Source organism: Diachasma alloeum, unplaced genomic scaffold (assembly GCF_001412515.2).
Source record: "Diachasma alloeum isolate Michigan unplaced genomic scaffold, Dall2.0 Dall_scaffold_00494, whole genome shotgun sequence".
NCBI lineage: Eukaryota > Metazoa > Arthropoda > Insecta > Hymenoptera > Braconidae > Diachasma > Diachasma alloeum.
Window position 1 is genome coordinate 129,229 of NW_021680627.1, and position 23,500 is coordinate 152,728.

A 23,500-nucleotide genomic window follows, 5' to 3' on the forward strand; every position below is an offset into this window, starting at 1 on the left:
ACAGTAATTACGCTGATCAATTAGAGGCCGGTGTGGGGGCGTTGCATTGCGATCGGCGTGACTTCAAGGGCGAGAAATAGATGAAAAAATATGTATAAATAGCGGAATGAAAAAGTGTCCTGGAACAATTGGATGGAGCGTGGAGTGAGAAAATATTCCATTACTCAATTAATAACCCACCTGAATGAGCTAGGATGGGCAGGGAATTAGCAGTGACGTTGATCAGCACAATTGTTGCTGATGATGAGCCAACAATAATAAAAAATTCATCAATTAACTTGATGACTGACGACTCATTGGTAATTGAGTTGACTGGTGTCACTCTGGTGTCATCACGCCGTCACCAGGCACCAATAAGACACCTCGTTACTGCTGATAAAGTGGGGGTCACTGATATTGGAAAATTGGATAATGCAGAGACTGCGTTCGACCTTCAAGAGGTCGCGCACACCGACCGGGTCGGAAATGAAGTCACAATCGAGTTTGGAAGTGCCCAAGCAAGTGAGATCAGCGTCATTCGATGAGATACAGTTGGAGGCTAAGCGTCAGGACGATCAGTCTAAATATCGTGATTTGTTGACTAAAATAAACACGGCATCATCGTCATCGTCGTCGTCACCAGCAAGGTCGTCAGACCAACGTCTGGCGACCCTGCGGGTGCCACAATTGCAGAATGCGCAGAGATCAAAGTCAGTTGATGTTTATGAGAGGGGCTCGCTCCTTTCGTCGTCACCAGCGAGATCGTCTGGCTCCTCAGGATCGAGAAAGAGTGACACACCGTTGATACAGTTGTCTGGTTGCTATCACTGTGCATGCGTTGAGGAGTGGAAGGCACAGTTTCTCAGGAAAGATGACAATGACTCGGAGCCTGAGGACGAGGATCTCGAGGAGATTAGCATTGAAGTTGTTGACACTGATAATGATGATGAAACGAGGAGAGATGGCAGCCCGGAGATTCGGGTTACTCTCACCAATTTTGAGAGAACATCTGATTGTGAGACGTGTCGTGACGTCAGTGACGTCAGGCCGGAGGTTGTACCTGGTGAGAGACCTCGAAGACTCTCGCGACAGGAAGCTGTCATATCATTTCCCATTGATCTACCTTCAATTCTTGGTCCAGATGACGACGACGAAGAGTCGAGGGGCGACGATGATGACGAGGACAGGGACAATGATGTGGAAAAGTGCAAACTCGTGGTCAGAGATATTTTTCTAACTGTACCTGAGTTGAAGAGAGATCGTGCCGCGTCTGTTGATTCGTGTTTCAATAATAAAAATGGTAATGGTGATGGGGGTGACTGTCTTGCTGTGCCCCAACAGAACACTAGATCCAAGAGTGTTGATATTGTTTTGCCTACTGATCAACAGACGAGGTACACTGCTTTACTACCCAGCAAGGATCACAGAGCCAGAGGGTGGGTACGTCGGGTGTCTTAATGGAGTGTCTTTCATGTAGTTGTGGTATTGCTGTAGATAAATCCAGCACGAAAATGCTATTTTTTAGAATTATCGGTTATGTAGGGGCCTCACGTGTGAAAAAATCCTGGGGACATGGTCTAATAGCTTCTTTTTAGCGGATCATCTCGGCGGAATCGGTCTTGTAAGATTTGGGAGAGGAATTTTGATTCTGTATTATTTAGGGTTTTAATTACATCGAATGAGTCATTTTTTAGGTCGGAATGAAAACTTTGGATCATACATTTTACGGAATAGAAATAAATATGAGTTTGTTCATTTCCACTAGAGATATTGTTGAAATGAACAGGAGAAATTCAAATAAAAAGGTTTTTCCGGTTTGAATGCGTCGTTTCTCCGATTGCAAGTAATCACTTTTGGTGACACCAGAATATGCTTTAGTTAACAACGGGTTTTTAGGTGTGCTTGTCTGCAGGATTTTTACACCTCTATAGAAAATGATTTTATGAAGGTTCCGAGAGGTTTCATAGTGTCTATAAAAATACCCTGGACGTTGATGAAATTATTCGCGATAGAGACTGTAAATTCCTGTGGACATTCTCCGGTTGTTTATGGGCCAATCTCATAGGGAATCTAAATTCCGATTCTAAATCATGCAAGACAGAATTTCCATAGGATCGTTTCCTTCACTGAAAATTCCTGGAAGTATCCCATCGGAATTGATACATTTTTTTTGTGAAAAGAAGTTCATGAAAAAGCATCCCGCAAAATGAAACTGGAATTTCGCACAGGATTTTTTCATAATTCTCTTATTATTTCACACATCATTTTCCCTCGCTAATAGAAAAATATTTTATCAGTGACAGGTTAGCATGCAATATTTTCACTTCACCATCGAAATAAATATATTATTGGAACGAACAGACGAAACGAAAATTCAAACGAAAATGAATTCAAACAAAAAGTTTTATCCACCTCGTATGCGTCATTTCTCCGGTTGCAAATGAACACTTTTAGTGACACCAGAGATATGCTTTAGTTAACAACGGATTTTTAGGTGTACTTGTCTGCGGGATTTTTACGCCTCTGTAGAAAATGATTTTATGAAGGTTCCGAGAGGTTTGATGGTGCCTATAAAAATGCTCTGGGCGTTCAGGAAATTATTCCCGATGGAGGCTATAAATTCCTATGGACATTCTCCGGCTGTTTATGGGCCAATCTCATAGGGAATCTAAATGGTGATGCAAAATCGTTGCTAGAAAGATCCACCGATGAAGAAATTTAATAGAAAAACCTAACGAATTCGTTAGAAAATTTTATTGAATTTCTACTGCATTTTCTATTAGTTTTTGGCCGATTCTATTTAAATGTTTAATAGAAAATATTCACAAGAATTCGATTCTTCTATATAACTTATTCTATTGAGATATTTTCTATAGAATTTCCCCGGCTCAAATTTTCCAAGTTTTTTTCTCTGATTTTCTTGATGAGAAGAACCGAAAAATAGAATGAAAAAACTTGGAAAATTCAAGCCGAGGAAATTCTGTAGAAAATATCTGAAGACAACAAGTTACATAGAAAAATCAAATCATTCGAAAACTAATAGAAAGTTCAATAGAAAATCCAATAGAATTTCCTAACGAATTCGCTTGGTTTTTCTATTAAATTTTTTCGTGCGTGTCGTATCAGGATTTGCAATTTTTTTTTTATGGAAGAAGTTCATGAAGAAGAATTCCATAAAGTTAAACTGGAATTTCCCACAGGATTTCCTCATAACTCTCTTATTACTTCTCACGCCTATGTCCCTCGCTAATAGAAAAAAATTTTGCTATCGCTCACTCCGAAAAAAAAGAGAATGTTACTGCTATCAATGACAGGTTAGCACGCAATATTTTCACTTCACCAGCGAAAAAACTTTCCATCTTCCCCAATGATAGTTTCACCCAGCGAGTGGTGCAAGAAACAGGAAGAAAAAATAAAGGTCGACCCTTCCGGTTTTTCCCAATGACATCATCGAGTGGTTACACTCCCTTCAACACAACGCCCTCCATATTTTTCCTCAAGCGTGCAACCCCATCCGCCCATACCCATGCGCTCCCTCAGTATTCCTTCTCTCCCGTAATGTAACATGAAACACCTCGGTGAATTCTCCTGAGGGAGGGTGATTTCGAGGTATCCTAAGTAGCTCGTCGAGACCCAACGATAAAATAAATGAGATCCAGTCCAGCCAGTCCTCATTTCGTTTCTTTACCCCTCATTCATTGGCTCTTCCACCTCAACGTCAGTCTCTTGATATATCTCCCATTTCTACCATTTCTCATGTCCTATCCTGTCTGTATTATACTTCCGCTTATCCTCTTTTATTTCTTTTATTATCCACCTCACTTGTGGGACATGAGAGGAAGCTTCAATTCCAGTAGCCATTATTCTCATTCGTGTTGAGGCAAAGTCAGGGGAAATTCTCATTCATTCGGTTGTGTCAAGAAAGCCTAGAACTCAGAGCAACCAAAGTTGTCTAGAATTTTCTGCATTTGATTTTCATAGCGCCTTCTACCTATTATTTTGCTAACCCAGTTATTTCAATTCAGCTAAAGGAATGATCTTTCTTCGTTTCTGGTTTTCTTTATGAGTTTTGAAGACGATTTATCATTCATTACTGTAACTTGGACTTATGCATGTCGACTCCCCCTTGTAAAAACTGACTTCATATATCAAAGTTACAGTAAAGATATTCTAATTTCAATTCTGTATTCTCTTTTATATATTTCATTATTCACTTGAGTTGTGGGACATGAAAGGACGCTTCAATTCCATAACCATTATTCTCATTCATGTTAAAAAAAGTCAAGGGAAATTCTCATTCGGGAAATTTTCATTCATTCGGTTCTGTCAAGAAAGCCTAGAACTCAAAGCAACCAAAGTTGTCTAGAATTTTCTGCATTTGATTTTTATATCGCCTTCTGCCAATTTTTTTGCTGTCTCATTTATTTAAATTCAGCTAAACGAATGATCTCTTTTCATTTCTGGTTTTCTTTATGAGTTTTAAAGACGATTTATCATTCATTACTGTAACTTGTACTTACGCATGTCGACTCCCCCTTGTAAAAACTGACTCCATATATCAAAGTTACAGTAAACATATTTTAATTTCAATTCTATATTCTCTTTTATATATTTTATTATTCATTTGGGTTGTGGGATATGAAAGAAAGCTTCAATTCCATAACCATTATTCTCATTCATGTTAAAAAAAGTCAAGGGAAATTCTTCTTCATTCTGTTGTGTCAAGAAAGCCTAGAACTCAGAGCAACCAAAGTTGTCTAGAATTTTCTGCATTTGATTTTTATATCGCCTTCTGCCAATTTTTTTGCTGTCTCATTTATTTAAATTCAGCCAAACGAATGGTCTCTTTTCATTTCTGGTTTTCTTTATGAGTTTTAAAGACGATTTATCATTCATTACTGTAACTTGTACTTATGCATGCCGACTTCGTCTTGTAAAAACGCCAAGTTACAAAACAATATTCTAATTCTACATCCGCTCATCCTCTTTCATTCTTCTATTATCTCCCTCAATTGTGGGACATGAGAGAAAGCTTCAATCCAATCCAATCGCCACTAGTCCCATTCACGTTGACAAAAGAGCCGGGAAAAATTTGTGAACGAGTTTTGTTTCAATAAACTGATTGTAGTCGATCTTTTTATTTTTCGATGAATGCAGCTTCTGTCGTGGTTTAATATTTCACCGAACTGTAGGCACTCTTGCACTTGCGCTTTGATAGCTCTCACTGTGCCGCAGGCTAATTAGTGGTATCGTTGGAGATTGGGGGAATGCGGAATGATATTAGGTGTACTCGTTACGCTGGTTAATTTGGAGAATTTTTCAGATTTGATCAAGGACACTGTTACAACAGTGCAGAATTGGCAACAAGCAGAATACAGCAGTTGTTTCAGGGCTTCTTTAATGCAGTCTCAAGGCGAATTAATTTATTCATTAATTAGAAGATAGAATAATTGAAGTTATCAAGTGGAATTGTCAGCATGACAAATGATTAATCTCAACTATCTTGTGGACTATTTTTCGTCTCACACGGCATGATCTTTTTCCATTTGAAATTACTACTCTTAACTATATTAATCTACTTCTTCTACAATTTTCATGTTTTCATTCGATATGCTACGTTTTAAGTGTGGTTAATTGTAAGTGAAAATTATATTTGTGATTAATATTGGAGTGAGATAAAGTCATTGGGGTCGGCACTTTTGGTCCAGTAATGCAATTCGGATGGAATTTCACGTCTAACAGGTGAAAAAAAATTAATGGGCTGCGATTGTTCAGAATTCCCTTGAAATTGCGCACGAAAAAATTTAATAGACAAACCTAGCGAATTCGTTAGAAAATTCTAGTAGATTTCTATTAAATTTTCTATTAGTTTTTGGCCGATTTTAGTGAAATATTCAAGAGAAAATATTCAATAGACAAAAGTTGATAGAATTCAATTTTTCTACATAAATTATTCTCTTCAGACGTTTTCTGTAGAATTTCCTCGACTCAAATTTTCAAAGTTTTTTGTTTGACTTTCTTGATGAGAAGAAAAAAATAGAATGAAAAAAACTTGGAAAATGGGAGCCGAGGAAATTCTACAGAAAAATCCAATTCTTTTGACATTACATGGAGAAATCAAAATTTATTGATCTCATCGCATATTTTCTACAAATATTCAGTGAAAAAAAATGAAGTAATTATAGTTAAAAAATGTCCATAAAAATGCCTAAGAGAAACTGATAGAATTCCAAAAACGCTAGGTTTTTCTCGTGAATTTTCATCCTGTCGAGTAATCATAAATTACTATTGCGGATTTCACCTCATTTACAAGGAATTAATAAATATTTTTAACCAATTGAATTATTGAACCATTGGTTTTCGGCCCAGAACTACAGAATCCAGATAAGTAGATCATAAAGGTCAGATACTATCCTCGATAATTCGAAACATCCAAGGATTCCCCGCATGAGGAGTCCTGAAGAAGTTCGGGCAGTTGAAGTAGAACTTTATGCAAGGTTTTTTTTTCTATTCAATTTTTCCACTTTTTGTTCCAACTCGAGAGGGGAGTCTGTAGACCCGTGAACTCTCGGCTCTTGCGGGTGAAATTAAATTGAAAAAGTTTGTAGGGAAACGGGTTGAAGAGGACTATGTTGGAGTGAAAAGAATAAAGAAAAAATGATAAAAGGGAAGAAAAAATTGTTAGGGCAAGAGGGGAATCGTGTGGCTTTGTGATTTTTTATAGAACAAAAGTCGCTGGAGGGGTAGAAAACAACTGAAATTTTTAGAAACGACTTTTACAAGGGAATCTGTGCTCCACGGAGATATTTTATTCGATCAAGTTCTCCCTCCATTCACATTAATTTTACTCCCCCTTCCGGGAAGTGGATGGGAAAATATTTCTCTTGAGTTTAACCGGATTTCGGTGAATGATAAGTAAAATAATGGGGTTTGCTCGGGGTTATCTTGGGTTATTACGTATTTTAATTTGATTTATTTCATTTATCAACAGAGGAAGGGAGGAGGCTGCCAGTGGCAGCAGAGAGCCAAGATCAACCCCGGATTGGGGCCCCGATGCCGTCAATGGTGAGCATCTATGGGTGCCCACTGCAGCTTCTGGGGATTTCTGTTACGCCAATGATTGTTCAGTAAGTCGTAAACATTGAGATTGAATATCTTTGGGTATATTATTTACCTCGGAGGAGAGAATTTCCAGGGGATAAGGCAGACTGACGGCCCATTTATCTCCCAAACTTTGCACGATTCGAAATAAGTATTTCCACCTCGAAAAAACTTATATTCTTCTCTACTTTTACCACATTTTGTGGAGGAGTGAATGGTAGTGGTCGGGTGGAACAATTATTCGGTGGGAATTCTCTACTTTATGGGGCTTCCATTTTCAGTTGATTTTGAGCCTTTGGTGGCAACGAAATGAGTGATTAATTGCCTTTTTTTCGAGCATACCTCTTGCAACTTTTTCATCATAATTCAGTTCCACTGAAATTCTAGGGAATTGAGTCATTGGAGTAAAGATTTAAAGAAACAATCAATGTAGACCGCAAATTTAAATTGATTTGTTTGAAAAGTAAGTAAGAAAAATTCTTAACATGTTGAGAGAGCGTTTTTAATCAATGATAATATTTTTAATCAATACTAATATTTTCAAGAATTTTTTGCTCACACTTTTACAATGAATTACTAATCACTTACGCCGATCTCCTCCATTGACAATTGTGCTGGCGATCAGCTGTCATTTTTGTTACTGTTAACATAGTATGCTGCATGACTAGGCAGAAAACGGGGTTTTTGGTGGATGTGAGTTCATCTTTTGAGCTGGAGACAGGGCTTCTTATCACATGTGTCAGAAGATTGCTTTTTCGTCGAGTAATGTGTCATATTTCGAACTTCTCAGGGGAAGAACGGAATTGATTTGACGCTGAAGTACTTCAGACAATTGAAAACATTCGTAATATGGGAATAAGTCAAACAGTTGGCTGACAATAGAGGACGCAACTACTGCGTCGTCACTAGTGTGCGTCAGTATTACGGAAAAATTTTCTACTCCAGAAATTATTTCCTTAAATTTGTATTAAACTTAGGTATGTTCAGAATGTTTTCGGGAATCGATTCCATAACGATGTAAAAATTGGGTTTTCCGGATATTTGGACCATGTGAAGTCCAAATGTGCTACAACTGCTTCAAAAAAAACGAATTATTCATTCTCAAATCATGGAAAAAATTATTATCCATTATTTATTCACAGGAAACATTCGGAAAAAAATATCATGCTGCAAAGAATAATTAGAGAATACTTTATTCAATTTGAAAATTTAATTATTGACTCTTTAATTTCGCAATTGGAAATATTTCACTACATCTCCTGCTATGCTTAACGTATTAAAATAGGCATGACCTGCTAAAATGAACATTTGAATGCCAATATCCCCTACTAAACATCAAGTCAATGCGAAAGTTCAACATGAGGTGCATTACGTAAAGCCGAATGCCTCCTATGAACAAAAAAAAATCTAAATGTGCTATAATTACTTAAAAACACCGAATTATTCATTCTCAAATCGTGGAAAAAATGATGATCCATTATTTATTCACAGGAAATATCTGGAAGAAGCTATCATGTTGCAAGGAATAATTAGAAACTATTTTATTCAATTTGAAAATTTCACGATTGGCTTTTTAATCTCACGATTGGAAATATTTCACTCCATCTCCTGCTATACTTAATGCATTAAAATAGGCATGCCCTGTTAAAATGAACCTTTGAGAGCCAATATCCCCTACTAAACATCAAACCAACGCGAAACTTCAACACGAGGTGCATTACGTAAAGACGAATGCCTCCTATGAGCCAAAATAAAACTTCAAAAGTGCTACAACTACTTAAAAAAACCGAATTATTCATTCTCGACTGAACTTTCTCAACTCCTTTCACGAAGGAATAAAAAAAAGCTCCGAACGGAAAGAACCATTTTCAACCGAGCTTTTCAACTCTTCAAGCAAACACTCTCCGCCCTTTTATTTTCTCGCTTCGTGTGCATTTGAATACTCTGCAATTCATAAATCCCCAGGTCGTTAGTGCTTTCCTGTTGTGGGGTCGCGTCAATAACTCGGCGTTTTAAGTCGTGCATTAATGTAACATCGATATTCCCCCAGCGGCACGACATAACGAGAGAGGCGGAAGAGAACATGTAACAAACTACTGTGCGCCACCCCCTTGTAATTGGAAAGTGTAGAGGAAATCATTGTTTTATTTACACCCATAAAAATCTCATTTTCCATCCACTTGACTGTTTATAAACTCGCATTATCTGGAGGATCTTTTTTTCACCCTGTTGAGTAAACGTTTTACCTTCTCCCCCTTGCCCCTGTATCACTCGTCGTTCATTCTCCAGTGGCGTCTTTCACTCTCTCTCTCTTTCTCTCTGTTTCTCTCTCTTTCCTTTCATTTCCAGGGCTTCAGATTGACACGCAAGAGTCGTAATAGCCGTACCCCCCGGGGAGGGCCAGATGGGGAGGGAATGGCGAGGTAGAATCTTATTAAAGCTCCCACTTGCATAAAATTACCTCCCCGGAATAATTATAATCCTCCAAAGGGTTGACGAGAAAATGAAATGCAGGCAATATTTAGCCAGATTTTTCTCACTTCTTCAATATGAAAATACCGGAAATATCACGAAAAATTCACTTTTTCCAGTTATTTACTGATCGGCGAAGTCATTGGGAAAAATGTGATAAAGTGCAGCTAATAGATTTTTATTTTTCCACAGCAACTCTTAGACATCAATTTTTTAATTTTTTTCCGCCGCATTATTATCAGTTTTTCACAATAAAATCGAAGAAGAAAACTCGGAAAATGCTAGTCCAAAGGTTCTTGTCGAGAAAAAACCCTAAAAGAATAGGTTCTATAGAAAATCAATATCGATAGACTTTTTTCTGTTGAAAAAGTTCTTTTGAAAAACTCGAGGCAAAGTTGCAGGTTTCTCCATTAAAATTTTTTCCAACACGTTATTCAGACGATTCTTTAAACACCGCAATAATCCTGCGTTCGGGCCAAATAAATCGTTCATTTGAATAAATGAATAGATTTAGTAAATTCAAAAAAAAAATCTGAAATGAGCAGAAAAGTTCCATTCAAATTTGTCGTTTGTTTGGGCGCATGAAAATTGTATAATTCACGTGTGAGATTCATACTTGATTATATTCAGCCACCCTGGGAAATACATTCGGTACACATGTTAAATCCTCATCTGATGTATTTCGACCTATTTCTAGTTATTCATTTCCATGTGGTCTCATTATCTCCGTATTCCACCCGCCGAATGAACCATGGAAAATAGCTTTAAAATGAGACTGGAAGAGGAGGTTTGCCCACCCTCCGGTGACATTTGTGTGAACAGAAAGAATGTATGACCGTTTATGTGCTAATTCATGGCGCACACGTGGAGCTACTTTAAATTGCAAATTCATGGCAATAATTAAGAGCACTCACCCTTCTGGCTTTTTCCTTCTTTACTGAATTGATTGTTTTAATGAAAATAATTCATGGGGTGTTAATTTTTTTTAAGAATACCCTGTTCGAAATTTTTGCTCGAAATATCCGGTATTGTTCTTGGAAATTTTTATCGCGATTTTAGTTTCAGGGAAATTACGAGGGATTTTATCATTGACAATTCAGAATTTTATGGAAAAATTAATGGAAACTGTGATTTTTAGTTCCATTATTTCATGAGAATTCATAGAAAACAGGCAAATTGAGTTGGATATATTTCTGAGTTTACAATTGACTGAGGATTCAGCGTAATTTGGTACTGAATATTCAGGTTTTTTTTAAATTCAAGCAAATTGGGCAATTGTCTTCCTGCAGCTCAAAAATTTGGAATTTCAGTGAGTTCAATAACGAATTTTCAATTTCGAACGAATGATTTTTATGACGGAAAATTGATTGTTTAGAAATTATTGACAGAAGATACTCGTAATTTTCAAGAATTGCGCTTTTAAAATTATTTCACCAATCTTCCTCCACAGGTAAACTTTCTCATTTTTTTTTAGATTTTTAAAATGTTTTTTAATAGTTTAATATCAAGATTCCCATTGAAACCTGCAAATTTTAAATAATAAAATCATTGTAAGTCGTCCAAAAAATTGGGGTCGAATGGGGTTCAAATGAAAGCTCTAATGTTCGACTACAAAAGTAGAAAAACATTTCACTGGAAAAAAATGGCCAAAGGACTTGAATATTATTAATCAAGGAAGAAAAGTAAAAGTTAACCTACAGAATTTTATAATTGTGATACATTTCCTGATCCATTTCCATTCCTTTTCTAACACTCCACTGGGCGGAGAAATTGTCAGCATTTTGAGGAAGATTTATGAGCTCTTTGGAAATTTTATGCCCCGAGCTGGTTTTAATTGCACTGCGGGGGCGTTACTATCTCAATATTGTCGAGCAATTCGCTTCGCCAATCGACGGAGTAAGTCAAACACGAATAGCATATTGAGCTTCGAGGAGCGTTTGTGAATTTGTTTCGCTTGCCAAATCATAGGATAATATTATGGTTGAAGGTGAATGGACCAGTTGTTTAGGTCGTCCGGTGATCGAACCACTTGATGTATTTACTCTGTGGAGAAATGAAAAATTATTCCTGTTCGAGAATGATAGCGTGCTCAATGAGATCCCGGGGAACGTGTGATATAGGAATGAGGGGAGAATCGATCTGGTGGACAAACAATATGCATCTACAAAAGTTGATAGCTTTTTAATGCTTGCAGAAGGATCGCGAGCTGAAATGAAATCCATTGCATTTCATTCTGTCAATACAAAGGTATTGGAGAGTGCATGTGAAAATGTCTCAACAGAAAAAGTTGTATAGAAAGACGAAATTCTACTGATTTTTTCTATAAAAACGTTTCTACTGACCGTTTTCTGTTTAAAAAACACGTAGCAAAGCTTTGGAGGTCTCCAATAAAATTTTTCATCCAATTCTCGCTAGATTTTCTACCAGATTTTTCGTTCGCGGACCACTCAACCTATTTTTCTCGCAAAACTCAGAAAACCGTAGAGAAAATATTGATCATATTCCAATAGGATGAAAGAGGAGCAACGAAAAAAAAACAATGGGAAAATAACTTTTCCATAGAAAAGTGAATTCTAAAAATATATTGATTTTCCCCTGTCTACAGAAGCACGGACCCACGCTGAAGTGCGCAGCGTGACAGGCGGTGGCACACGAATAGAATTTTCTGTCGAATAGAATTTCCTCCAATAGAATTTTCTGTCGCATTCGCTAGGTTTTTTTTACCAAATTTCTTGTGCGCGGAGAATTCAAACTATTCTTTTCGTAAAATTCAGAAAATAGTGGATAAGACATTGATTATATTTCAATAAAATGAAAGAAGAACGACGAAAAAACATTAAACAACTAGACAATTGCATTTTTTTGTGATGCTGTTCTCACCATTTTTCAACTTGATTAAGAAGGCATTGAAAGATAGTTTTCAAGCCCTGATTTAATTGATTTTACTGGTGATTCTTTTAGTAATCATGAAAAAACCGATTTTCTCTGTCAAATCGCATAAATCATGTGTTATAACTCAGCAACGAACTGTGCGATTGTCACTATATTCTGACAGAATCACGAGGGTATCGCTATCAATTTTTTGAGCCATGAAAATCGTTGAAAAATCAAATTTTCGAAAAATACCAATTTTTTCGAATTTGCATGAAAAATTAAATTTTAATTGGTGTCAATGAATAGAGCTCATTAAAGTCTATATTAATGAAAAAATTCATGAAATTCGATTGATCCCTTATAAGGAAATTAAAAAAAAAATGAAAAACACATTTAGTTATCCTGACACAAAAAATTCAGTAGCGAAGTGGTCAACCGGTTCAAGTCAATTTAGTCTTGAGTTGAGTTTTCCATAAATATTTCCGAATTTATGGGAGATGGCGAAATTTTCATAATGACCTTTTTTGCAGAGCGGATTGAGTGCTACTAAAAAGGTTGTGAGAAAAATTTAGCCACCTCCCTTAGATTTCGAGATATTCATTGAAAACTGGCCAATAACCAAAATCGACTTAAACCGTTTGACCACTTCGCTACTGAATTGGAAATTGAAATTTGCGTTATTGCAAATCTTCCATTGGGAAGAAAAAAGAATAATCCTGAAAAATAAATTCTAAAAACCTATTGATTTTTCCCTGTCCACAGAAACACGGACCGAGGCTGAAGTGCGCAGCATGCCGGGTGGTGGCACACGCCCTGTGCGCCGGAAATTTGAATTTCGAATGTAAACCAAGTTTTCGAGACGTTGGAGTCCGTCAATATCGTGAACAAGCATCGACCCACCACCACTGGGTGCATCGTCGCTCGCAGAAGGGCAAATGTGCCAATTGCTCAAAAGCATTTCAATCGAAATTGAGTTTCAGTTCCAAGGAAATTGTGGCTGTTAGTTGTAGCTGGTGTAAGCAGGCTTATCACAATAAGGAGGCGTGCTTCAATGTCGATAGAGTTGGTGAGAATTGTCAATTGGGTATACACGGTACGATCATGGTGCCGCCGTCTTGGATCGTCAAGCTGCCGCGAAAGGGTAGTTTCAAGAGTAGTTTACGCAAATCACCGAGGAAGAAGAAGGGCGGAGCTGGAACGGGTGCGTCATCGAGGAGAAAGAGCAAGAGTGGTGATAAGGACAAGGACGACAAGGATCAGGGAAAATTGTGGGCGATAAAGCCCATTCCTTCCCCCAACATTCGTCCAGTTGTCGTATTCATAAATCCAAAATCTGGGGGCAATCAAGGGGCTAAGTTACTCCAGAAGTTTCAGTGGCTTCTGAATCCACGACAGGTGTTTGATCTCACACAGGGCGGCCCCAAAATGGGACTTGAATTGTTCATGAAAGTGCCAAATGTTCGGGTACTGGCGTGCGGGGGTGATGGCACTGTTGGCTGGGTTTTGTCAATTCTCGATCAAATTGGTGCGTCACCACCACCCGCCGTTGGGGTACTACCACTCGGCACTGGCAACGATCTTGCCAGGGCACTTGGGTGGGGCGGTGGCTACACGGATGAGCCCATTGGAAAAATTCTATCAAACATTGGTGACAGTGAGACAACACTTCTTGACAGATGGGAAGTCAATGTCGAGAGAAATCCCGATGCCAGTGGGGACGATGATGGGGGAAAGGGGAAGGAAAATCTGCCACTCAATGTCGTGAATAATTATTTCTCGCTTGGGGTTGATGCGCATATTGCGTTGGAGTTTCATGAGGCGAGGGGTGAGTGCTTGATTGATCTATTTCAATTATTGTTTTTTGATTTTAGAAGAAATTGAGGGGAGGTGCACCAGAGGGAAATAACTTTTTCGTTTGTGGAGGCAAAAATTGGTAATCACGTGGAAATAATTTCTAAAATTCATGCGCTGGAGACTCTTTTAAAGGTGTATTTATTACGCAAAATTCAAAACTAGAATTTTGAGCAGGAGACTGCAAAATCATGCGAAAAAAGTAGTTTAAAAATTATTCAAGAAACGAACAAGTTTTTTTCGTTTTGCTCATTTCAGATTTTACTGGACAACGTTTTATTATAGTACTGTATTAATATCATACTTCCGTAAATGTAATATCCGCATTGTGGTGAAAAAATATCAAGTTATTTTGGGAAATCTCGAAATCTAGAGAGATGCCAACAGATGTTTTGCGTTAAGGTATCTCCCAAGATAATACCACCTAAAAGTTAGTCCCTGTGGATTCACGGAAAAAATTTTAAATGATTTAATTTATTGGATTCTCATAAGTAATTGAGTCATTGAGTTTTTCTAGCCTCATATGGTGTTAATGAAGGCAACAATGGTTGTTTGAATGGAATATGAAATTATTTGTTGATCAATTGTTTGAATCGAATAAGAATTCATCTCACGAAATTCTCATTTTTAGAGTTGAATTTCGTTGAGACTATCTGCTATAAAATTTGAACAGCGAATTCAGGGGGACGCATGACCCCCGTTTGGCCGATGCCTCACGTGCCAGAAACTGTATAATACAGCTAGTCAGATTTTTTTTTAATAGCTGAGGAATATTACAAATATTATTCTTGAAGAACATAGGGGCAATCGGCAAAAAACCTTAAGCTCATAGATCGGCATCAATCATTACTTTAGAAATATTGTGAGAAGTTACAGCTCACAATAATTAAGATTTACTCATCTTCATTGAAATTTGAAAAATAATATAATAATTGGTAATTTAATTTCTCAATTATTGATAAAATAATTCGGAATTTGAGTTGAATCTCATTATTATCGATACTATTGATAAGTTCTTCAAAGAATGTTATCTGAAAATCTGATGAACGCCAACTAATGATATACATTGAAATATACTAGATATTATATTTAATTCATAGCTAATAAACCTTGTAAATCGGTTTCTAATACTCAATCAAAAAACTCGGAATTTGAGTATTTAAATTGATGATTATTTTAATAATCGAAAAATTGGTGAGTAATATTAACAACTGACTCATTCAAAATTCAACTTTACTTCAAAATTATGATTATGCCGATGTCTGCTGAAGGTTTTCCTCAGTTACAAAGGCCCCTGGGTATAACCAGAACTGTTCATTTCCACGATAATTACCCCATTACTAAACATTGCACAACTTCACACACTTTCAATTAATCCAAAGCCCTCGCTGTGAATAATTCATCCCCTGGAAGTTGAAGCATTTCCAATTAATCCCCACAGAGGCACATCCTGAAAAATTCAACTCTCGCCTCCGGAATAAAATGTTCTATGGCCAGATGGGGGGTAAAGATCTAGTCCTCCGGAAATGGAAGGATCTGTCCGAATTCGTGACACTCGAGTGCGACGGCCAAGACATGACCCCAAAGCTCAAAGAGCATCGTGTGCACGCCATTGTCTTTCTCAATATACCGTCATACGGTGGTGGCACACATCCCTGGGGAGGTGGAAGTGGGACCAAGGAGCCAGCGACTGACGATGGGCTTTTTGAAGTCGTTGGTCTTACCACTTATCAACTTCCACTATTGCAGGCCGGTGGCCATGGCACCTGCATCACTCAGTGCAGCACAGCTAAATTAATCACTACGAGAACCATTCCGATGCAGGTAAATCATTCTTAAGTTTTGTTTTTTTCATTGGTTTATAGTATAAAATCCATAACAGGGTTATTTACGCTGTCGATAGGGTGTCGTACATTTTCTTTTTACGTTGTTTTTTTAAAAATACATTTCGCCTTTTATATGCGGAGCTTACACTTTGTGAAGAATTTGTCTATCGCTGTGAGAGCTTCGGTTACACGGAAGAAAAAATTTAATAGAAAAACCTATCGAATTCATTAGGAAATTCTATTCAATTTCTATTGAACTGTTCTATTAGTTTTTGGCCGATTCTATTGAAATGTTCAATAGAAAAATTTTCTATATAACTTATTCTATTGAGATATTTTCTATAAAATTCCCTCGGCTCAAATTTTCCAAGTTTTTGCGTTTGATTTTCTTGATGAGAAGAAAAAAAAATAGAATGAGAAAACTTGGAAAATTTGAGTCGAGCAAATTCTATAGAAAATATATGAGAAGAATAAGTTATATAGAAAAATCGAATCCTGTTGACTTTTTCTTTTGAATGTTTTCTATTGAACATGTCGATAGAATCAGACAAAAACGAATAGAAAGTTTAATAGAAATTCAATGGAATTTTCTAACGAATTCGATAGGTTTTTCTATTAAATTTTTTCGTGCTTGTAGTTCTAATCTCTGCAGATTCAGAAGGGGACATTGCCATAGTATGTTGTCAATGTCCTGGGATTCTGCCCCGCAGTTGCAGCTCGCATCTGGGATCATTGACATTCTTTTGAGTGAGGCGTTCAGGTGATGATGGTTCCCTCTTATTCTGTTTATTCTAACGATCAGTTCTCTTGACGATTTATTTCCCTGGTACCACGGTCGAAATGATTCTCTAGTATTTGTCGAATCATTCTTAAGTTGTCGAGGCACTTTTGCGACATTTGCGGAGTGGTGGGAGGGGCGGGTCGCTGTGGGTGTGACCTTTTACGGAATCGAACGAACAAGTTTCCGATTGATCCCCTTGTTTTGTGTTTGTTGGGTAGAAGATTGCGAACATTCTGGAATTTCGTTCGGTATAACGTTTGACGTAAAGTGAGAAGGGTTCCTTCAAGGAATTCAATTGAATGAGATTGCCCTATTTGAAAGCAGTTCGAGAATCAATATTTTAGAAAATTTTCAGTAAATGATGAGAACAATTCTCTCGTCCGATGATACTTAATTCCATTTAAAGATAATAGGAATAATTATGTAATTACGTATGGAAATAATCATCATTTCTTCCTTTAGAACATTCTATTGAATTTTTATTGCAACTCCATAACAATTCTAATGAAGATTTCGCAACTCTACCGTATCATTTTATCAAAAGATATTTGTCAGAAGAAAATCTATAGATTTCGATTTTTTTGTAGAAATCCCTCCGCAGAAATTTTCCTAGCTTTTTCCGCCCTATTTTTATTTGTTTCCCATAATAAAATCCAAAGAGAAAAACTTGGGAAATTTATGTCCAAGAATTCTGGAAATAATAATTCCAGAAAAATCCCAATGGAATGAGTTACATGAACATCAATGGACGCTTTTCTATAAAAAATATCTATTAAAAAATGTACAACAAATTGCATAATTTTTAATGGAATTCACATGAAAACCAAATTGAGTTTTTAAATGTAAAAATAGTAATTCAATATAATTTCTACGAGAAAACGTCAAGTTCTTCAATTACATTTTTTCGAATTGAGTAACTAACGGCTGGAAAACCCTAATCGCACCGTAAATTCTCAAAGAGAATTCACACACGCATCATCTCTACGGCTTAAATAATCTGCAGATACGCTCTTCAGTTCACAAAGTTAAATAATCCACATTTCTAATCATAAAATCCCCATTTACTTTCAATATTTCCCTAAAACTGGTGTCAACCAACATCTCAAAAACGACTCCCCGATTCCCTCTGCAGCCTAATAAATTCCGCAACTCCATTCGCGCTCCCCACAGCCCCAAACAAACGTTTTACCAACAGAATAATCCATATTTCTCATTCCCGGAGGTCACGGATGTGCCAACTTTCCTTGTTACACAATTCGAAATCTCAAATTTCCCCGAGTTCCTCCAATTCCCCGGTTAATTACAGTTCGCAAACTTGCCAACAATACCAGTGAAATGTATTTTTCACAGGTCGACGGTGAGGCATGTCGCTTGCTTCCCTCGATAATTGATATTAAACTATTGAACAAAGCGACGATGTTGGCAAAGCGTAGAAGAACGAGCAAGCCATCTCAGAATGTTGGAGCCAAGTTGGAGAGTTTGAAATTACCCCTAATGAGGATTAAGATGGCTGACTACATGGCATACCACTCGGACAAACATCGTCTGAGAAAGGCAGCTGTTGCCTGGAGGGCGGAGCCCCTGGATCTCGAAGCAACAATGGATCTCGAGTCATTGAGACAGATGTTGGCGAAGGAGTATCCGATGGACTCGTGTTGTTTCCTCGATTCCTACACAGCAGAGAGATTCTTCAGGATCGATAGAGCCCAGGAGCAGCTCCATTACGTGACTGATGTCGCTGCCGAGGCGGTTTACATTCTCGATGAGGACTCTGGTAGTCAGACAGCTAATGAATCGGACACAGCGAGTCATCCTGAGCCGGAGACAGCTCAGGCATCCCCTTGCGAGGAGAAATCACTGCGACCCACTTTGGTGAGTGACGAGGGGCCTCGAGCGCCCCTTGAGAAGAGAAAAGAGGCTGTGGAGAAGGCCAAGAGCTTCGATTCAGTCTCCGAGAGGAGATTCGACTTGCAGAAGGACCGCAAGAGCTTTGAGGATGTCAATGAAGACAGTATGAGGAAACAGAGCTCGTCCAAACACATCTCTGGGCCTGGGCAGTCACACAGGGATCAGGGCTCCACGTTCATCAGCCCTCGGGACAGGCTGTTCAGTCTGTCGTCGGAGGTTCACACCTTCAATAGTGGTCTTCTCGAGAAGACTTCGGACGGAATCATCAGGGCGGCCAAGGTTGGGGATCTAAAGACACTCAAGGAACTTCATGAGAGGGGGTATTCACTTCTGTCCATCGATGCCAGTGGACAGACGGCTCTGCACATCGCTGCCAGACATGGGCACAAGGATATCGTTAGGTATCTCATCGCCTGTGCACCTTCTACTATTCTCAATATGGTTGATAACGACAAGTGAGTTGACTTTCTCGTTTCTTTGAGGAATCGATTGATGTCGTTGTTTGGAGAAATTCTGCACGAATGCTCAGGGTTTTTTAAGGAGAATTCACGAATTTACGTTTACACATTTGACAGCAGATATTGTTGACGTATAACAATTTCTTTTGAATTTTCTATTTATTTGGATTTTTAATTGGACTTTTTGATATACGGTAGACTCCTGGTAAAGTCGCACTCGTGGGGGAATAGGGGGAGTGAATTCGAAGAATGCGACTGTATTTCACTACTTCCACCACGCACTCGCACGAAGTGAGATTTCTGAGAACTGAAGCCATAAAATAAAAATACTAAAGATTTAATTTCCCTCTTATTGAATTTAACGTTTTGTTAAATGATTTTAGTCATTACGTTATTTATATTACATTTAATTACGTTTTTTTTTTATAATCAGCCGATTTTTTTTTATCAAAAAACTTTTTTCATTATCACAGTGGTTTTGGTCCTCTAGTTTTAGTTTTAAGATTCCGCTTAATTCTCTTTTTTAAAACTTTCTTATCGGTAATCTTGCTGTTATTTTCTTCATTCTGAATACATTATCTAATTCAACTCATCCCAACAAAACTAGAAGCTCTCTCCATGACAGTCTAAAGAGAACTGAATTTTGTGATCGAAAATTCATATTTAGAGTATTTTATTTTTCGGCTTTTTGGAATTTAGAGACAAGGCCTCCTAACAGTCGCGACTCTGTAACGAGTGCGGCTGTAACGGCAGTCTACTGTATTTTCTATAGAAAAATTCCTCGGAAAAGACTCGGAATTTCGAAAATTTCCTGAAAATCCCTAGACATTTTGCAAAAATACACAACTTTTTATTTTTCTAATTCATCAAGCGAAACAAACTCATCATTTCCATTTCCCTCAATCGTAATTAATCTCTCAGATGTTGGGAATATCCCTCACACTTTAGCATCCATTTATTTTCCTTCCATTTCACCAACTCCACTCATTCTGAAATCTCAAAAGCACCTGCAGAGGATTCATTTTTAATAAAGAAAAAAAAACTGCTCCAGGGGACAGACGGCTTTGCACAAGGCTGCCCAACAAAAACGTCGCTCAATCTGTTGCATGCTGGTTGCCGGAGGGGCGACCCTGACTGTTCGAGATCGGCACGGTAATACAGCACAGCAGCTGGCCCTCATTGCTGAAGACAGGGATCTCGCAGCATATCTCCACAGTAAATGCAAAGATGAATGTAGCACGATGAAAAGCATTCGGTAAAATTCTCGATTACAAAACGCGAATTATTTTCTTTCGCAGGTCAAGAGCAATTTCAACTGGTGACAGAGGACATGCAGAACCTTCCCTGACCTCTCGCTGTGTTTTGAGACATCATCAGAGGTGATTTTGAATTTTCAATGTTTGAAAATATCAACTTGAGACGCTTTATTCAGGCTGCTCGGGTCTAAGCTATTTAGGGGTCCATTTTAATAAAATCCTTGAGTCGTTGGATTCCTTGAAATGGAATGAGGTGAACGGCTCAGGATCGGCATATCTCTACTAGACGTTTAACACAATGTATGAAACAATGATTTTAAGAAATTCGATTGAAAGATCCTCTATTTTTAATTACCTCGAAAATTAATATTAGTATATATTTACAAAAACGTTCACCAAATGATTAACAATCCACACATCTGTATCTTCACGATTGTGAGGAAATTTGACGATTGTTTTGTCTTTTTATAACATAAGATAATTCATCTCGTGATGGTAATCGTGATGAGAGTAAATAATATCGAACTGTTAATAACGATTTTATGATGAGGAGTTATTTCATCAATGAATCTCTTTGTCAGATGATAATCAAGTCGATTTTAAAGTTATGAAAAAAAAAGTATTAATTGTGCCGGTTGGAATTTACTCGAAGGACCTCGGCATAAATCTATTAATTAATGTATCGCAATCAGATCACATCTATTGAATTGTAGACCTAAAGCGTGTCTAATTCGTCAGTTGGTATTACAAGAAGGAGAGGAATAATTTTGGGCGGTGAGGGGGTGGAAGAGATATTGAATTTAATTATCGGTACCAAAATGAAAAAAATGGGGATCAACGTACGAACACCAATTAGTTCTTAGAGACGGTCTATTGCTAAACTATACTAAATTATATTTAAACTACTTAATGAGGGACTAAGTTATGAATAATTTTTGACGGACTTCATGCCCATGATTTTTCCCCTGTGAAATAACAGAAATATCTGAAGGAATTATTGAAATTGTTCTTGAGGAATGATTTTACCATTTTCATTTCATAGAGATACTTCCTCAGGTGACAGTTTACAGATTACACTGTTAGAAAAATAATTGAAATTTCTTGGACAGTTGAGTAGTAATTTCCAGGAGAGTGACATTCAATTCGATTTAGAGGGAGAAATAATCAGGACATTTTAAATTTCACTGAAAGTTCAATGAAATTCGAAATTAACGAGCAGCAGGAAAATGAATATTCCCAAACTAACTTGAATTTTCAATCAAAACAAAAATATATTCATCTGAATTTTGCTGGTTTACAGTTTCCATTCATTTTTCCATAAAATTTGGAATTTTTAATTACAAAATTCCATTTTTTGTGGGCAGTTGACTGATAATTTTCAAGATAGAATGCATTGAATTCGATTTAGAGCGAACAGAATCATGAAATTTTATATTTCACTAAAAATTCTATGAAATTCCAAATTTGCGAGCAACGAAAAAATGAGAATTCTCAAGATGACTTCAATTTTCAATTAGAACACGAATGTTTAATACTAAATTACCCTAAATTTTCAATTAATCATGAATTTTTCTAATAATTTTTTTAATAATGAATTTTTCCAATTTCTATTAATTTCCATAGAATAATTGAACTGAAATTGAAGCCTCCACTGATTTTTCCATAAAATTTTCACTTCTCAATGACAAAATTCCTTGAAATTTCATCCAAAAATTTCAACAGTGTACAATGCTCTATAATTCACGAATTTCGCTTTAATTCACGGCAATCGATAGGATAAAAACGCGAAGTGAAGTGCTGAGAGGATAATGGCAGAGGAAAACTCCAAAAATGTTAGAGAATTGGGTACCTTAATTTTGGCTTTAGGTAATGCTGTACAATCATGTGTATACACCTGCTGAGAACCAAAAAATTGTACAGAAATTTTTGTCTCCCCTATAAATAAATGCGAAACCCGGCCTGTGTACATCTAAAATTCATTCTAGCCACTGTACATTGAACAATTATATATGAAAGAGTGACCGATCGTTACATGCAAAGACATTGCCATTCTCACTCAACTCCAACAAGATCGACTTATCAATGCCACATTGTCGAGTTATCTTCTTGTACTTAAACGAGTCAACAAATGCCTTTTATGGTCCACTCTGAATTAACACTCTAGCTAGTTAAAAAAATATGTATCAAGTAGTGAATATGTAATTGTCTTAATCGAGCAATTAATAGGGGGCGGGTGGGAATGTTAACGAGTGGAGAGAAAAAAAAATTGTAACACAGTATTGCCTTCCTAATGGGCGCTAATTCGATCTGGATTATCCAATTATTTACGTTTATAGATTCAAATAAAAAGTCGGACAATCAACGATGATAATCCAGATCGAATTCACCGACCCCTCTCACGTTACAAGAGATCCCCGATTTAAAAAAAAATCACGAAAAATTATTATGTTTAGACTTTCCTGTTGTTGTTGAGATGAAGGGATTTATTTCCACTATTCACTTTTACAAATTTGACTGTTACTAAATTACTCGTTACTTTTCTTCAGTGTTTGTCAATTATAGTCTTGGAAAATTAAATCAAACATCAATTTTATTCATAACTCTCGGGGAGTTTTCAATTTTTCTAGAACTTGTAGTGGATACCTCCAATTATTTTTTCCTTCACTGGCGATAGTGAAGTTTCAATACAATTTCGTCGATGCAAACACAGCTGCGGATGAGCTTCTCAAATATACCTGGATGAGGAAAATAGAGTGAGATTCAGCTGAAATGGGTCGAGAAGATTAAATTCTTAGTCTGTGTAACGAGGAGAACAGCTTATTCAGCTTATTCAGCATCAAGTGATGTTTTCATCTCATTTTACGAATTATTTACGCTTGAAATTGAGTATTCTTTCGCTAAGGCGACGAGAAAATTGGAGCTGTTGAAAAAAGTTACCTCCACCAGATGTTTTATATCCTCATTGAAACTTGATACCGAAAAAAAAAACCACCG

The 23,500-nt window shown here is 37.2% G+C and overlaps 1 protein-coding gene across 1 annotated transcript; it reads left to right on the forward strand.

Annotated features, from left to right (window-relative positions):
• The first annotated feature begins 411 nt into the window (after window positions 1-411).
• Window positions 412-22,096, forward strand: LOC107042598 (eye-specific diacylglycerol kinase). Its single transcript, XM_015263701.1, has 7 exons — window positions 412-1,415; window positions 6,971-7,106; window positions 13,189-14,251; window positions 15,719-16,101; window positions 18,235-19,247; window positions 20,302-20,465; window positions 20,549-22,096. Exons 1-7 carry the CDS (start codon window positions 412-414, stop codon window positions 20,596-20,598), a joined length of 3,813 nt encoding a protein of 1,270 aa, XP_015119187.1. The 3' UTR covers window positions 20,599-22,096.
• Window positions 22,097-23,500: the final 1,404 nt, after the last annotated feature.

Excerpts from the sequence above, each read along its gene's own strand:
- LOC107042598 (XM_015263701.1), top strand. The coding sequence starts at position 412 with ATGCAGAGACTGCGTTCGACCTTCAAGAGGTCGCGCACACCGACCGGG. Across the intron at positions 1,416-6,970 it reads AAGGATCACAGAGCCAGAGG|AGGAAGGGAGGAGGCTGCCA; the intron begins GTGGGTACGTCG and ends ATTTATCAACAG. Across the intron at positions 7,107-13,188 it reads GTTACGCCAATGATTGTTCA|AAACACGGACCGAGGCTGAA; the intron begins GTAAGTCGTAAA and ends CCCTGTCCACAG.